Source organism: Cajanus cajan, chromosome 7, assembly GCF_000230855.2.
Source record: "Cajanus cajan strain Asha chromosome 7, NIPB_CcT2T_4, whole genome shotgun sequence".
Classification (NCBI taxonomy): domain Eukaryota; kingdom Viridiplantae; phylum Streptophyta; class Magnoliopsida; order Fabales; family Fabaceae; genus Cajanus; species Cajanus cajan.
In genome coordinates, this window is record NC_138523.1 from 54,322,382 (window position 1) to 54,340,856 (window position 18,475).

Sequence of the window (18,475 nt, forward strand, 5' to 3'; positions counted from 1 at the left end):
ATCCCCATTAAAACAATCCCCAATCATGCAAATAACAATAAAATCCCCAAACTTCTCAATCCTATGAATAGTAAATAAAAATGGGGACCGGGAAATCAATGACACAAAAAAAGGATTAAAACACTGACAATGAGGCTTGAGCATGATTGAATGCATGGTTGTCTTGAGCTTTTCCTTCTCTTATTCCTCTTTTTTTTTTTCCTTCTTCTTGAGATGTGTGTCGTGTCCACGTTGCAAGATTAAAAAGAGGGTATTGAGTTCCTATTGAGCCTAAATGAGTTTTTCTTTCATCCATCCCATTTTTAGCCCAGTAATTTTCATAATCACACAATAAGACGTCATATTATGTAAAGCTCTCATGAAAACAAGATAACATGACCTTTAATTATATATATATATATATATATATATATATATATATATATATATATATAAAAGGAAGGATCCGTTTATTTTAGGAGTTCCATTCAATAACTCATGCTCTACATCAAGATCCAACTGTTAAATTAAGTTGTTGAATTTAAAGTTCTTAATGCACAAATCAAATCTGCAAGTTTTTAAAAAATTTAAAAATCATTTAATACTTCATTTCATTAATTCAATTTAATGTATAAAATAAATTTATGATTATCTATCAAATTGAATTAATGAAATAAATTACAGAGTTGATCTATGCATTAAAAATTTTAAATTCAACGGTTAAATCATTAAAATTTGATATAGAAAATGAGTTATTGAACGAAGTAAGTTTAGGTAACCTTACTCCTAGAGTAAATAGATCCCTCCCCTCTCTCTCTATATATATATATATATTATCACTAAGACTAATAGCCTATTTTTAGAATATTACAATAATTATATAGTTTTATTACATAAAGTGATCATAATTATCTTAATTTATTATTTAAAAAATAAAAATTTACTTTTTATTCTAAAGTTTAACTTTCTTCAAATGATATTAAACAAATAAATATTTATAAATTAACTTAATTATAGTCGTGAACAATTATTTTTATTATATTTATTAATTAATGTACATAAATACATATTTCTAAAATGAGCCGACTAAATGAGGAGTTATATTTCCTAGTTTTACAACAAATAAATAAACCCCATATAATATAATATATACAAGAATTTAAGTAAAAATAATGAAAATAAAATTGTGATAAGGATAATAATAGGTCAAAATAGTGTTAAACTTTAAATTCTAATTGAAAAAAAAAATTAATCCCTCAACTCTATTTTATTGAATACAAACTCATATCTTGCGTGAGAGTATTTTTATCGTCTCGTGCAGGGGTATTAATTATCATTTAATTTTCACTGGGAGAAATAGAAACATACATATGTAACAGGTATCTATCTATTTATACAGGTATCCATGTTCTAATCAATTTATAGTAAGTTGAATTAAGCTACGGTATACATTTTAAGGAATAGAGAAGCTGAAGCATATATTATGTTTCACTCAAGTCATATGTTAAGCTAAGGGTATGGTCCTGTAAGTAAGACCTTAATTCTGTCTCTGAGAAGCATATACGTGCATGCCACCATCAATTTGTAGAGTAAGCATGGTTTTGTATTTTACTGATCCATTTTGATCCGCCAGTTTAAAGCTGTGGCTACCTAAGAGAACTGTAGAATATATCTTCATTTGTCTGTATGCAAACTCCTTACCCAGGCAAATTCTTGGACCCCCCTGTGTCACAATATCACATTAAGTCTCAACTTCTATAGGGTTATACAACACAAATGTTATAAATGAAGGTTTAATTTCCTACCTGGAAGGCTGTGAACTTATAAGGGCTTTCTTTCTTCAAAATTCCATTTTCATCAAGCCATCTCTCTGGCCTGAATTTCTCAGCATCATCACCCCACAAGAATTTCATTCTTCCCATCACATATGGTTGGAATGAAATAAGATCACCTTTCCTAACACTAAATCCATCTGGCCACGTGTCATCTGCAAAACAAAACTTACCTTCCTAGAAAAGCATCATAAAATTGATTAGTGAACCAAACACTCATCACTCACACTGATGCATGTATTTCAATTCATGTTATTGATGTAGCTTTATTACCACTGGAACTGCTGGGTGGAGCCTTAGTGTTTCATTCAATGCTGCATGTAGGTACTGCATCTTTTCCATGTTCTCTTCAGTTACACTAGCTGCAAGTTCGTCAATTGTTGATCCAGCTGCTACATTTGTTGCCTCTCTAATTTCTTGTGCAATCTTCTCTTGCACGCGAGGATGCTTGCAGAGTTGGTAAAGGAACCAGGAAAGAGTAATTGCTGTTGTGTCTTTCCCTGCAAGGATAAAACTCAAGGAAATATCTCTAAGGTACTTTGGATCAGTTTCTTTCAATTCTATAAACCTTGACAAAATGTCTCCTTTCATCACCTGTAGAACATTAACAAATTAGTATTAATATTAATATTCCTACGCAAACAAGAATGTTAACGAGTAACTTTAGTAGTTGTGCTCACAGTAGAATTATCTTGTAGCTTTTGGATCTCCTCAATCTTTTTCCTGATTAGATTATACACGAATTCATCAATCACTCTTAAACCGTTCCTAAGTACTGCTTCCGATCCGATGTTCAAGAACCGCATGATCTTCCAGAGAAAGTTAAAATAGCGATACATGATAGCAGCACTTACTTCATCAAAAGCATTGGAGAACTCTGTGCCTTCTTTATAGGTTCCACACATAGTGTCCAGTTCTACACCAAGGATAACCTTACATACAGAATCCAGAGTTGATTTCATGAACAAATCCTGCCAATAAAAAAGAAGCAGATGAGACCAAGATTTGTGATATTGAAGGAACATAAGAGTTTTGTCAATAAATAACATCTTACCTGCATCTCAATAACATTGTTTGAGATTGCAGCATCAGACACTACTCCTGCAAGTTTTACTGCATTGGATTTGAACGCTGAACTGCTGAAGTCTCTCAACATTTTGGTTGAGAATTGATAGCTTGATGTCTTTCTATGATGTCGCCACTTCTCTCCATCCACTGTGAATATACTATCTCCTAGAAAATCTGACATAACACTATAGTGATACCAACCCTGCCACAGATGAAGACGTTTTGAGCCTAAATGACATGCAACATGCTACCACATATGGCGGGGTTCCGGACATACCTTAAATCCAGTTTCTTAGATGTTTCTTTTTTTGGTATCTCTTGTGATATAGAAAATGATACTTGTACCATGAAATTGTACGATTTGTACATTTTTTTTTTTATCTATCCCTTGTTTATCACTTTATTTATTACATTTTTTAATGATTAATCCTTGTAAATTCTAATATTCAAATTGAAAACATGCAAATAAATATAATTAAGGATTTTTACGTGATTTTACATAACTAGTATCTGAGGGACACCTTGCTACTCGTAGGTACCTATGTAGCTATTCAAATTCAATCATTCGGGTTTTACTAACGGATATTTGTTAACTTTTTTGCCGTCCTTAAATATGATGAATCTTTAAACATGTTTTGCAACGAACCATGAATTTCCATCACAAAGTTTGCGGTTTATGAGATAGCAATTGAAGAAAGTTGCATACATAGTTAGTTACCTTGCCGTAGTTTGGAAAGTTTGTCGCCAGGATATGCTGAATATTAGCAGGGTTTGCAGTGTAGACCTCACTTCTGATGAAGCTAAGCAACCTGTATGTTTTCCTCTGGATTGTGAGGTCGACCATGTACTCGAGGAGCCTATGAAAGTTAAAAAGTTGGTGTATAACCGTGCCTGCAACAGGGTGGTATTTTCTTTTCTTGTCAAAAAATCTATAGCCATGGATTTTGATAATAATAGCAACGAAGATAACAGCTATTACTGCTGCAAAGACAAAATCTGTGAACCTCATTTCTCTCTCCTTAACTTTTCTTTCGGAAAATGTGAACTTCAATGCTAGTGGAGGTTGAAATATGAGGTGTTTCTAAGCAAAATTATTGTAAGATATGATGTTGATGTTTAAGGACTAGGTTATCTACCAAATCAGTCATTTTTACGATTACAAAATTGTATAAAAGCACAAGTTAATTATATTTTCACCCTTGTGCCAAACGAAATATTTCCACAATTCAAAACACGTTCAGTCATTTTCACGATTACAAAGTTGTATAGAAGCAGAAGCTAATTACATTTACACGTTTTTACCAAAATAAATACTTCCACGATTCAAAATACGTTCACCTATAAGATTGGCCAGAATAACAAATATTATCTTCTTCCAATATATTCAACAACCTTAAGTATTATTGGAGGAAAAATTATATTGTCTGTAATTGTTTAATGCCTCTCATAAAAGATACAAGTAGTTTGTATTAAATTTATAAACTGAGTTTTTTATTTGAGCTGTTGTATGAAAAATCCGTAATATTAAATTCACATATGAAAAGCTACTTGCAATATTTTTTCATCATTTATTAAAATTATGATGGCTTTAGAGTTTTTTCAATGTTGAAACCAAAATAAGAAATGGTGGATTAAGTGCATGTATTAAAAATGTAATGTTTTCTCATGTAAAAATTAAAATAAATTATTTTTTATGTAAGGACTAAAATAAAAATTAAAAAAAAGTGTCAAGTAAAAGATAAAATTTAATTTGACAAACAATAGGATTAATACATCAATATTTTCCTTTGTAGAGACCAAAATGTAAATAAAATAAAAAATAAATAAATACGAGCAAAGACTTAAAATTAATCGAAGTATAAAAGACAACTTTAGATTTTACCTTTAAATATCCAGTCAGCTTGCCCTTTCTCTGGACACTTGATCTTAGGGTTCTTCTAAAAGGGTACTTAGAAGAGTCCATTTCGACTTATGAAATTAGTTTTAATTTTCTAATAAACTCTCACCTTATTTCTTAGGTTTCACGGAGAAGTTCATTAAAATAATTTCTTTAAATAAACTATTAATGATGTTCTCTAATCATTGCATTTATGGAGGATACTAGGTTCTTTGCTAGTTAATTGGAACTGGCCCTGCTGCTTATCGTAATAGTACTATCAAAAAACCAATACATTAAAATTTCTCCTGTGAAAGTCAAAAGAATATAAGAATCTAAACTTACACTTCCCAGTCCAAGAATAAAATTATAAAAAAAAAAAAAAAAAAAAGGGTATCAATAATCAATAACAAAATAAAACGTAAAAAGAATATCGTATCAAAAACAGATGTTAATGGGGGACACATTGAATCCATCTGAACTTGAATCCTCCGTAGCCTAACCAACATCAACGATTTCTTCATTCAAGAATAAAGTAGTCATCTCCACGTGGCCGTCATGCAGTAATGTTCACCATTGAGCATAAACACTAATGCTTTATTCACTATCAGCTTCACCATCTCTTTCCACCCCAGTTGCCACGACCTCTCCCACCACCATTGGAGAACCTATCATTTGAAAATCTACCGTTTCTTCCTCCTCCACCTCTTCCACCTGAAAACCTGTTACCTCGGCCACCACCATCACCAAATCTTCCACCTCTTGATTGCTGCTCTCTCTGTTGCAAACGTGGCAATGCTTTCAACACCTCTAAACTTACATTCGAGGCATTTTCTTGACCTGAAGAACAAATGTGATTGAGTGAAAAATATGACCAACATAAAAAGCTATACCTATTACTCTATTAGTTCAAGCCTAAAAGGTACTCATTTTTAAATGATCAAAATCCTTTTTTGTCTCTCTGTCCCTTCCATTAACATTTAAAAGGGTTTTTCTTTTTAACAAGTGCTCAGAATTCCAAGTCAACAGTAAAGTGGAATTTTACCAGAAAGATATGTATCTAAATCTTCAGCTGGTACATCAAAAACAACACCATTTCCATCGGCAGTGAGTGAAAGACCTTTCACAGCCTCAACCTTCTCTTCAGGCAAGAATCTCCTCAAGACTCCGTAGGCAAAACTGATAACAACCAATGAAAGAGCAAGTCAAACGAGTTGAAAATGTTCACAAGAATAATACTTCAAATATAGTTCTATTTTTATTCAAATAATCAGATTATCCATCACAATGACTGTATGCATAACCACACTATCAACAAACACACAAATTATAAACAAATGAAAAGTAATCCTTGCCTACGTTAATTTGAATACTTGATTTCTTAAGTTTCTAGATACTTTTTTTAAGCAAATGTTAATAACATAATTTGTAGTCAGGGATTATTGTAGGGTTCTCACGATGGGGTGAAGATTGGTCTTCCAATCTCAAGAAGTAATGTAACATAGTTCTCCATAGAAGTGAGAAGTGATCTTTGCTTTATTTCGGTATAACCCTGCATGTTCCACGACAAGACAAAAATTTCAACGTCAGAAAAATATCGAAAGATTAAGGGTTCCATATATTTAAAGGGGAAAAAATGAATAACATTGACTCACAACAGCCTTGGCCAGGGCCTTGGCAAGTAATTCAACGACTGATAAACCAGAACTGTTCAAAAGGTCTTCAGCAGCAGACTTGAATGCAGGAATCACACTGCATTTATGACACATGTTAACAGCAAAAGACAGCATCAAACACAATTAGCAAATAACAAACATACCTATCAGACACTTGGATAATCATTTCAGCTGCTTCCCCACCAACAGCTTTGGCAATATCATCAGGCTGAGGGGCAGATATGTGTTCAAATTTTACACCGGATTCTCTTTCTATTTTAGATATATTCGATCTTTTTGGATCATAAAGCATAACAGCAACACCAGTATTACCTAATAAAAAACCAAATCACATTGTAACCTTAAAATAACTCCAGTATCACATTGTACACCAATGGCAAAACCCTGTAAAGATACCTGCTCTTCCTGTGCGCCCAGAACGATGGATATAGGCTTCTACATCACGTGGGGGTTCACACTAAATCAAAATACAAATATCAGCATTTCAGGTTGTGACAAAAATAAGAATGATTTGATACATTTGTATGAGTATGCATCAAAAGTACCTGGATAATTAACTGAACATCATTAATATCAAGACCACGAGCTGCCACATTTGTGGCAACTAATGTCATGAATTTCCCAGACCTAAAGCCAGACAGAGTAACCTGCAGGGGACAGGACATGATTAAGAGACGATCAAAAACCACGAGAGGCACACAGACCCCACACTAATTAAAATTTGTGAAGAAAGAAAATATATCAATCGATAAGGATACCAGAGTTTAAAGTAACAGATCATAAGTCGATATGTATACCAAAATTCAGATAATAGCTCACCTCACGTTGTGCTTGCTGTATATCACCATGGAGAGCTCTAGCTCCAGGCAACGTCCCTGCAAGCTGAGAAGCAGACTCCTTTGTCTCGGTAAATATAATTGTCCGGCCCCCACTGAAGCAAAACCATTAATCAACTATGAACATTAAAATTCAATATAGAGAAACAGATATCATAAGTGAAAAATTAAATAACAAAATTCACCTGCTATAACAGCGAATAATGTCCGGGATAAGTTGGGACCTGGCAGAACCAGTGCAAGGAAGAACAATATGCCTAACATTGGTACTAGCCTTCATTTTTGTATTTCCAACCAGATCAGCAGTTTTCTTATCTGGCTTCAGAAATTTTGCGGCAATCTGGCATAAATAAACATCGAACAACATTAAAAGACCCTAAACATAACATCCAATATTCATAAAGGAGAAATCATCACATAGAAGCATACATGCTTAACCCAGTCCGGTAAAGTAGCACTGAAAAGAAGTGTCTGAACTTTATTAACATTTTCTACCTTACCTGAAAAAGAATCAAATAAGAGAACAATGTGATACAGGAAAATCCTATCATCCAACGTACTGGATGATTATGAAATCTAAGGTAATCCTAATTGCAAAGCATCATGCACTAGAACACATGAAGAAACATTTGAAAGTTGAAACAATATAAGGGTTTGAAAAATAGTCTTGTTGAAGCTGAACTGCAAACTAGTTCATTTTTTTTTTCCATTTATTAGAATAAAAAAGACTTGCAGAAAAGAAAAATGACCTACCTACTACCACTGATAAAAAGTCAATGCTATAATACTAAGAAAGCAAAGTCAAGGCTATAGGGTGAATAAATACATTGAGCATGAATACAATAGCAGCATGGGATGTGCTAAGGAAGCATAAAGAACATTGTCTTCACTTTAACTCGTGAGTTAAAAAAAGTGAACCCTACAATGAAGGTTTATTATCACACAAAGATGACAAATTTCCAAACTATTCTTGCAACCACTATAATAAGAATTAACTATACAATATCAATAATTTAGAAGATAAGGTATAAGTAGTATCAGTATCACAAATTCACAATGATCTTAACATGATTGACACTTGCCAATACCATATGGTCCATGCATTGAAAAAAAAATACCTAGAATCAGTTCCACATCTTCAACAAAACCCATCCTCAGCATTTCATCTGCTTCATCAAGGACACGAAATTTTAATTGGCTCAGGTCAATATTTCCCCTCTCTATATGATCCTGCACAACAAATGGAAGATGGACAAGACAATGTTGTCAAACTTTGTCTTAGATATACAACGTAAAGCTTTCAGGTAATCTACTCTTGCAAATATGTAAGTTGATGTCAATGCTATCAAAAACTGTTATGCCACATTATAACAGAATAACATTGCAGTTAAAATTCACCATCCATTGCACTTGATTGCCATTCACCATCCATTTTAACACCTTACGGCAGCGACCATCTTGGCTATGGCACTGCCGCAGCTTATGGCAGTTATGGCGTAATTTTATTTTATTTTTCATTTTTAGAAAACCCATTTAAAAGTCTTTTCAGACAGCCCCCAAATATCACTTACACTTTTCTCTCATCTCTTGACTCTAATTAACATTTGCAAAGAAACCTAGGGTTTCTCTTCTTTCTCTATTAACCTCCATACTTGTGCCCAATCAAGTCCAATGACCCCTCTCCGGCCACCCTCCTTGCTGACAGCCTGAAGTCTGGCAAACAATGCCAACGAGATAGAACAGTTTTTTTTTTTTGCATTTTTTATTCTTTCCTTTTTTTTTTCTACCTGTACTACTTTCTTCAGATGTTCCTCGCCTTTTTTGTTTCTTTTTTATTTGTTTTGTCTCTTATTCTCTATATGACATTGACCACTATAGTTCTTCTCTTCAATGTTTAGTTTTCTGTTTTTATAATTTCAAAATGGTGCTCGTTGTTCTTTGGTTCTCTGTTTCATTATTAAACATATAATGCTATTGCCAATTCCTTTTTCACTTATAGGACAATATCAAGCACCCAAAACCAAAGTCATGCTTCCTTAGACATAGGATGAAAACATTCAATTTATTGTTATATTTATGATTTTGTGATGATATTAAGAGACTCTGATGAATAATGACGTTGTTCCTTTGAGATTTTAGTGTATGATTCTGCTGCTTTTAATATATTCATGATGTTTCTAAATTATTTTTACAATTTTTTTACTTTTTGTTCACGTGTATATATTCTTTTTGTCTGGCCACGCCATCTGCCATAATTTTATATAAAGTAGGCCGTTTTCCTTTAGTGATAACCTTGGTTCATCTAAAGTAGCTACATATAATCAACTAGTATTTGTGCAATTACCTTCACGCGACCAGGTGTGCCAATTACAATATCAACACCTCTCTTGAGCTTAATTTCTTGAGCTTGATATGGAGCTCCGCCATATAAACAACAAGAGCTCAATCCCATCGCCCCACCATAAACATCAAAATCAGCATGCACCTAATGCATAACAGACAACACAGCTCATTAAAAAGAATAACACATTGACCCTGAAATCAAAAGCACCAATACTCATGCATACAAATATACCTGACAAGCCAATTCCCTAGTAGGTAGAAGCACAAGAACGCTTGGTGTCCTCCCGTAGCCAGTCTTTCTGGATGCTTTTGCCGGACCATTTGTTAAAGACTCCAATATGGGCAACACAAATGCCAGAGTTTTACCCTACATTTTCCCGAAAGGAGACAGTTGAGATCAAATAAAAGCAGAAAAGCATTCACACCACTCAAGCACATTACCCTAATTAATTGAAGAAATGAAGAAAGAATGATAAGGGTTTGTGATAAGACCTGACCGGTGCGAGCCCGACCAACCAAATCAGAACCGTCAAGAACGGTGTCGAAGGTCATGGCCTGAATGGGAAAGAGCGATTCGATACCCTTGTCCTTCAACTTGGCCCTCAAGGGGTCGGAAATTCTGAAGTTGGAAACGGCGTTGGGGTCCTCCGGTTGCATGGGTGGAGGGTCTTCGGGCTTGGGCTTTTTCTTCTTTTTCTTCTTCTTGTGATCCTCTCTGGAAGCTTCGGGCTCGACCAGCTCGGAACCAGTCTCGTCGTCCCCATCGTTGGTCGCCATGGGCATGGCCTCTATATCTGAAGCCTTGCGCTTCTTCGTCTTCTTCGGCTTCCCCGAAACCCCATCGCTGCCGGGATCGGGGGGGTTGTGTTTGGAGGCTTTCTTGGCAATAATGGGATCGGTTAGGGATTGGTTGTTGGTTTTCTCGGAGGAGCGGTTCTTATTGTCAGTATGAATTAGAGAAAGAGAAGGCATGGTGATGGCGGCGAGGGGAGTAAAAGGGAAAGAGAAAGAGAGAGAGATTCGCTCCTGCTTCACAGGGAGAGTGGCAGTGAGGTGCAGAAGCGGGAGCACAAAGCGCCGACGACCTTTTCGCTTTTATGGTTTTGGCGGTGGAAACATTCTTCTTCTTATACACCTTCCAACTTCCAACTTACACCTTCATAACCTAATTCTTTTTTCGGCTTTATCTCCAAAAAACAAATAATTATAAAAATCAAAAACTCATAAATTTTATTAATTAATTAAAATGTAAATTAAATTAAATTATTTATTAGATATATTATTTTCATTAGTAAATGAAAGTCTTTATTAATATGAGATATTTTGAATGATAATTAAAAATAAATTTATAAGAATTTAAATTCAAATTAAACAATATCATTTCAATGTGCATGTAAAATCCTAGTGTCCAAAATATACATGCCCAACGCATCTTATGTTATATTCTTTTTCTTCTTTTATTTTTATCATATTATTTATTTATCTTGTTTCATCTATCTTTAGTCCAAAAAGTTTTTGCATATAACAATAATTAAGCATGAGAATTTTCTTTAAACAAATAATATCCACAACATGTAAACATATAATGTCTAATTACTATGTTAATTTATGATGTCATTTTAAAAAAAATATGAATAAGATATCAAATTTAATGTTTAAAACTAACATAATATGGTATAATTAATAAATAATTTAATTCCTTAAACTTGTGAAAAAAGATTCAACCCTCGTATTTGTGTATCAAAAACAATCTATTTGAACATATTCACTCCTCAAATTTTAGTATATTGAGGAATTAGTCAATGACTTACTTTGGGATACCCTTGAAAAACTATTTTTACTGATTTTACCACCCCTAGTATTAAATTCACTAACTAATATTGAAAGTGAATGTTGCAAGTGTTAAGGACTTTTTTGGGGGTACAACAGTACCAACGACCTTAACAGTTTACTTAACAATTCATGTCTTTGTAAAACAAAATTATAAGGTGTATTATACATATTAATTGTTATTCTATTAGAAATTTAAATAATTATCTTAATCGTTTAAGTAAATACTTCATCTTTAAACAAATATGATAAGAATTTAAAAATATAATTACCTATATATATTATTTTTAAATAAAATCATATAAATCATATAAGCACGTCACTTTACATTTTTTATATTTATAAATTAGATCGACAGCAAATTTTATCCCATATTAGTTAAAATAGTTTATTAAATTTCCATTAACTTTTTTATTTGGTATAAAGTGTCACTTACTGCTTTTCATCCAAAGTGTCACTAACTTTTTAATTTTCATTAATTATTAAAAAATAAATTTTCGTAATTACCGACCAATTCTCTGAATAATGATTCAGTTCAAATCGTTATGTTTCTTTTTATTTTATTTTTTTACTTATAAAACATTAAGACAGACAAAGTGCACCAGATATATATGCAAGACTGCAATAACACCGTTAACAGTGTTACTCAACAAGAACTCAGAGAGGACGAAAATGATAGGCTTCAATGTTTCATTACTTGCTCTTGCCATGGATGGAACTACTTCTATGCCTCGATTAATTACAGATTTAAGTTACACATTTTTTTCTTGTCTATCGAAAATTAAAAAAATAATAATAATAAACGTGAATTTCTTATTTTAAAAAAAAGAACTCAATGTCAAGTTTAAAACTGATTAAGATTAATATTGCCGGTTTGAGGGACACCAAACTGGTTGATAGCCAAAAATCCGCAAGGAAAATAGTCTATAAATTATAATATGCTCAAAGTTTGAAACTGGAGCTTCTGTTCTCCAAAACAGACTATTGTTTAGTGACCATTGTTGGTCACATATCTTTAAAGTATAAGGGATTATTTAATGCTAAAATTGCTCAATACATTTGTTCAGAAGAACAATGAAAAACTTATGGCGTGTTTGAAAACTCATTCAGAATTGTGAAATCACGTCTGGGATGTGGAAGTTGCAACAATTAGCTTCTGAAAAGCACAACCAAACTGGAACACACACACACACACATTCAAACACACTATTATTCTTTTCAAATTATAATTCATACCAAATTTACTTCCTCTGGTGAAACATAAAGTGTTCAGGAGATACCAGGGTGTTCAATTTGCAACACCACCCTCCAACCCCCCTTCGTTTTATACGGCCCTCCTTGTTCTAACATAAAACACATCATAAACCGGAAAAAATTTAAAAAACAAAGCCAAGTAATAAACTGACTTTGGACAAGGGTTTTACTATTTCTATTACACATCCAGTGTCTCTACTTCTGCACATGGTGCTAAGTTTCATGGCTACAAGGTGTAGGAAATATATAAGATGAGAAGTAAATAAACTTATAACCAAAAACTAAGAACAAATCCTAAAACCATAAATATAAGCCATTTCTGCATAGATACCTGGGACGAAGTTGAAGAAGCACTGTTGCACAAATCAAACCCATACCACGTATCTCTGGGGACATATGTATTGTAATAGAAAGTAACAGGCCTGCCATTATAACTATTGATTTTCACACTTTCAGGCTTCCAACCATCTGATCCAGATCTATATAGGTACACATAGCATATCTGATATGCACATGGACCACTTATCTGAAATGTATCTGAAGAACAGCTCTCAAATGTACCTGAAGCTGGATCATCCAGTCTTGGTGCATATATCTGGATACATGAAAGGGGTCAAATATGAATTTCCAATTATTCAAAGTGTTTAATTTTCATAAATTATCAGTATAAAAATTTTTACACTATCAACTACATAGAAATTACTCTACATACGACTTTTAAAGCAACTACTACAAAAGTCAACAATCTATGCTTAGATGACAATCTATGAAGCACCGATACTTCAATTTGCTTCACGTATCCGTATCCGATACGTATCCGTATCCGATACTCTTGGATACTTCACCGATACGTGTCAATGAAGTATCCTAGTCTTTAAAAATATTATGAAAATTTTATTGAATTCCGATACTCTTAGATACTTCACCAATACTTATTAGTGATACGTATCGATAAAGTATTCAAATTTTTGAAAAATTATAAAATATCCATTACAGCTAAATAAGATATATAAACATGTTTAATATAGAAACATAAAAATATTTGTCTTTGATGAACTGTAAATGAAAATTATCTTCTATATAGATAATTTTAAGAAAGGAACAAAATTTGTAATATTAGTTCTATTTGTAAACAATAAAAAGTAATTTATGATGAAATGATTTATAATTTATTTATTTTTAGTAATGTACAATAAGTATGTTTTTAATTTGGATTTGCAAATTAGCAATTATATATTTAATGTTTATGAATTTTGATCATAATTACATGTACACAATTATTATAATATATGAACATTGATATATATGATGACACGTATCTTACAAGTATCGTATCCTATATATTTTAAAATAATCGTATCGCCGTATCGGATACGTGTCGTATCCGATACGCGTATCGTATCGGTGCATCATAGATGACAATATAAATAACATTTTACACTGTTGGTACATTTTAATTAAATTCTTATTCAAACTAAAGCTTCCTTGGTTAACTAGATGTAGAAGCCTAATGACTAATGAGGCCCTCCTCCTTTTCAGATTCCACTATGAATCTGTTCTGCTTCTGACCAATTTACAAACATGGATTAAAAAGCAATCGATCTGTTTAGAAATGTGGTCATACTCATATCAGTATCACAAAGGAAACCCGTCATTCGGCCAAGAAAACTTGTACACTTATCTTTGCAGACAGACTCATGACATTTGACCAAAATTAAACAAGCTTCAATCCATGTTGTGTATAAACTTTGTCGGATAGAGATTCCAACTTAATCTTAGCCAATAGCTGGCCGACAAAAACGAAGTCCATGTTAGCAAAAAAATAGGTAATTTAGGATCAGAGTTAGACCGTTGGACTTTCTAAACACAAACATTGAAGCAATTCGTGCACTTTAGAGCCTGTAAGAAACTGTCATGGAAGAACTAACTTAGAAGGACCTAACAAAATATCTAGAAATGAAAGTCCAAGATTCATCTGCATAGATGCCAAAAACATCAACTGCATCGACAATTTTTTTTTTTCAAATAATAATGGAAGTTTAGCATGAAACAAACAATTATGAACTCAGACAAAATACCGAATTTCAATTGTGGGGTTTGTTCCCAAATCGTCAATAACCTATATACTTTAGAAAATTTACCCCAAAATTCAACCTTGAACATGATAAACATATTTCAATCCTTAACAATTCTGACAAGCTCTTTCACGGAAAACACAATAAATAAATAGAGAAATTGAATGAAGAGAAAGCAAAACCTGGTTGCCATAAGCATCCCCAAAAGCAATACTGACGTGATCCCTTGTATACCTAGGGGACGAACAACTAGTAGATATAGCCACCGAGTAAGAACAACTCCCCGCGTTCTTCATCTATTTAAGAAACAATTAAACTAATAAGCCCTCACCATATAAAAATAGCACTAAGGGACTCCGAACGTTTTTGAAAAAAAAGAGACAGCGAGAGAAACAACAAAAGGGTTTTATTTTTATATTTTGGTTCATGAGAAGCAGTGGTTACAAGTACCTGGATATAGCTGACATTGAAGGACTCAGCAGCATGAGGCAGAAGAGAAGCAGATTGAGACTCTGAAACTGAGAGGGTCGATCCAGAGACCAAGAAGAGCATCCAAAGAATAACCTGTTTGATCATTTTTTCCCCTCAAAGTTGAAATTTTAACCTAAAGAATTTAGCAAGAGCAGAAAGAGTGTAGTTGCTGAGGAAATGGAGAGATATGTGAACTCAAACGTTCCGATGCATTCGTTAAAATTTCAACCTTTTATTGCTGTGTGCATACGAGACAAATGCAATACTCAATAAGGGCAATAGGGTAAACGTGTTTTTAAGGTCATTTGTTAATTGTCCATGAGCTGCACACTTGCACGCTATATATTATTTTTTAAGCAAAACTCAAACCTTTTAAACACATATTTCTATTTTTACTATTTTTTTATCTTGTTGTAATGTAATTTTTATTGATCAAAAATATTATTTTTTAAGCAAATGTCAGGGGAAAAAACATACAAATAGCATCCTATTCATCGTCGTAGTATCAAGGTACCCGTTTTATTAAATAGTCACACTCAAATGGGTTCATATGCTAAATTTAGTGGAAAAGAGATTCTGAGGCAAAAAATCAGAGGAAAGACACGTAGCCTTGCTTACGCGAATTATAAAAAATAAATAAATAAATAAAAACTAACAGAGAAACGGTCTTGAGGTAAAGACACGTGTAGCCGTACAACCAGATTGCATAGGTTAGTTTGTATCTACGGATATGGAGAAACTTCGAGGATTGCTTTTGCCATAATTCTTCAATTATTTATTTTTTCAACGGATCTTACGATAAATCCCAATCCATCCATAAGGAATATTTACTTCAAATCCAAACACAATTATAGCCGGTGAAAAAGAGAAGGAATGGAGCGAAAATTCAGAACCACAGACGCAAAGAATATAAGGAAATCAAGCAAACAATTATATTCACACAAATCAAGCACTAAACATTAATGTTGCCGAACTCTTAACGGACTTTTTTCATCCCCATTGTGCGCTTCAGACATGTTACACATCATTCAATTGCACTCAAATTGGATAAAGAAATGGTGAGAATTGCTAGGGGAAGTTGAGAAGATGTACATAAAGGATGTAACTAGACCATGCAATGAAGGAGAACAAAATGAGTGAACTAACTATCAAGAAATATAGTGCTATTAAATTATTTAGTGGGTTATTCATGACTATCACATTTTGGGTAGAATCGTGGAGTATTGGAATTACATTAACAACATGTTTTCGGCTTTTTTTTTGGGAAAAAAAATAGTTGCAAAATAAATTGTATATTTGAGATAATAGCTTAAATTCGTAAATTTTTTTTTTTTTTTGAAAAATAAGTTGTTTTAAAGAAGTTTAACAATTGAAGTTTAAGATTATTCTTCAACATTTTTTTATCTTTTTAAGTTGATTCACTACATAAAAATATTTTTTTATCCAAAAAAAAATAAATATTAAAGAATCACTTTCAATAAACTTATCCAAACAAAATTTAAATATGATTATTAACAATTATTATAATTATTAATTATTGAAATAATTTAATTTTTATAACTTTTTCAGATATACACCAAACCTAAAATACATCATGGTTTATTTCCTTTATATAATTTGTTTTCACCTCTCATACTTGCACATAAATTACTTTTCGTGCTCTATTATCAAGTCTCTAAATAAAGACACTCTATCAATATCCATCCCTCAAGTAATTCATCAAAAGTTGTCATTAATACCAGTAAAATAAAACTAAATTAGGTTTATTGATATTAATGCCATATTTGATATTTTTTTCTAAATTATATTTTTGTTATTTATTTTATTTTTAAAAATTTATTTTAGTCATTTATTTATTAAAATAATTATTTTGATCCGTTATTTTTATATTTATACCAATTTGGTCCTTTTAAAACATTAATAATTTTAATTTTATGACACAATTTTGAATAATTTTTAACTATTATATATGTGAATAAGTATAAATAAAATTAATTTAATTTAATTATGTGCATTATATTTGTCAAAAATATTTAAAAAAAAATTGAACAGTTTACTAGTCAGGCAAACAGTCCAGAACTTATGGAACGCATGCAGGTGTGATACTCGAGGCAGCAGGCCACATCAGACGCACTTTCGCATCCAAAACTGAACAAAAAAAAGTCCAATCGGCCCAAGTATACGGTGGTTCAAACCAACTCAGAGTAGGAATCAGAAATAAATCTGTTTTCATCGATAATATTTAAATTTATCTCAATTTAAAAAATAATAATAATTTGATTGAATACGGATACAGATAAAATCTAAAATATTAAATCAGGGATAGGAAAAGATATATATTTATTCATCCCGTCCCATTTTTGTTTTTATTCTCATCTCTCATTTAATATTTGTCCTCGGATTAATTGTTTTAAAAAATTTCAATATTTAATTATGTATGATTATTTATTATGATGTGAAACATTTATGCTTTGTTAATTATTAAAGAGTCTTTTTGATTAAAATATGAGATAGACAAACAATTCAATTACAATGATAATATAATAGAAAGATAAGTTAAAAATAGTATGTATTTTTTTTGTAAAAAAATTAATTTGTTTTCGATAGGTACGAGTATATTCGATACACGACAGTGATGGAACAAAAATTACATACCCGACGAGTACAGAAATAGAGATGGAGATGGTTTAAACCACAAGAACAGGAATGGATATCATAAAATTCGTATTTGACCTATCCTGTTATCATATTTAACTCAGACCGATCGATCTAAACTATAAATTAACCTTTAATATAATAAATCTAAATCATGAATTAATTATGGATTAAGTAAATACTTAAATAAAAAAAATATCTAAAATTTAAATAAGATTGATTAATGCATTGTATTTAAAATAATTTATTTAGTTTTTATTCACTCTAAACATTTCACAAAATAAGTAATTACTAGAATGAGAAAGTTAGACTTAAAAAAAAGTTAATAAATATATTTCTTTATGCATCGTGTTTTAAAATTTGAATTTTAAACTTAATTGTATCTAAAGTGATATATTGTAAATTTATAATAGAATTATGAGATGAGTGTGTTACACATTCTATTTACTTATCCAATATAAAGGACAAATATCTATATGCATAACATAAATATACATACACATTATAGCATTCATACTAATTCAATGATTTTATGTTATAAAAAAAATAACAAAATCTTCTTTTATTTTATTTATTTTTA

The 18,475-nt window shown here is 31.9% G+C and overlaps 3 protein-coding genes across 5 annotated transcripts; all 3 read right to left on the bottom strand.

The window, feature by feature from the left end:
- Window positions 1–1,301: 1,301 nt before the first annotated feature.
- On the bottom strand, window positions 1,302–3,930 carry LOC109793710 (cytochrome P450 704C1). The gene is made up of 6 exons (XM_020353175.3): window positions 3,598–3,930; window positions 2,866–3,081; window positions 2,492–2,782; window positions 2,085–2,405; window positions 1,785–1,988; window positions 1,302–1,702 (listed from the first exon to the last, which is right to left on the bottom strand). The coding sequence occupies exons 1-6, from the start codon at window positions 3,886–3,888 to the stop codon at window positions 1,517–1,519; spliced, it is 1,509 nt and encodes a 502-aa protein (XP_020208764.1). The 5' UTR covers window positions 3,889–3,930; the 3' UTR covers window positions 1,302–1,516.
- Window positions 3,931–5,027: 1,097 nt separating this feature from the next.
- Window positions 5,028–10,582, bottom strand: PRH75 (DEAD box RNA helicase (PRH75)). Its single transcript, XM_020353176.3, has 14 exons — window positions 10,103–10,582; window positions 9,843–9,977; window positions 9,612–9,752; window positions 8,386–8,497; window positions 7,697–7,767; window positions 7,453–7,607; window positions 7,251–7,362; window positions 6,977–7,078; window positions 6,828–6,888; window positions 6,575–6,743; window positions 6,411–6,507; window positions 6,213–6,307; window positions 5,801–5,934; window positions 5,028–5,595 (listed from the first exon to the last, which is right to left on the bottom strand). Exons 1-14 carry the CDS (start codon window positions 10,580–10,582, stop codon window positions 5,369–5,371), a joined length of 2,091 nt encoding a protein of 696 aa, XP_020208765.1. The 3' UTR covers window positions 5,028–5,368.
- A 71-nt stretch (window positions 10,583–10,653) lies between these two features.
- LOC109793709 (embryo-specific protein ATS3B) lies at window positions 10,654–15,532 on the bottom strand. Of its 3 annotated transcripts, none has more exons than XM_083060112.1 (4): window positions 15,220–15,532; window positions 14,952–15,065; window positions 13,026–13,289; window positions 10,654–10,791 (listed from the first exon to the last, which is right to left on the bottom strand). In XM_083060112.1, exons 1-4 carry the CDS (start codon window positions 15,343–15,345, stop codon window positions 10,738–10,740), a joined length of 558 nt encoding a protein of 185 aa, XP_082916238.1. In that variant the 5' UTR covers window positions 15,346–15,532; the 3' UTR covers window positions 10,654–10,737. The 3 variants fall into 3 exon arrangements, with proteins under 3 accessions (XP_082916238.1, XP_082916237.1, XP_082916236.1); XM_083060111.1 differs by having other exon boundaries at window positions 10,659–10,797; XM_083060110.1 differs by lacking the exon at window positions 10,654–10,791 and having other exon boundaries at window positions 12,816–13,289; window positions 15,220–15,524.
- Between the last annotated feature and the right edge of the window lie 2,943 nt (window positions 15,533–18,475).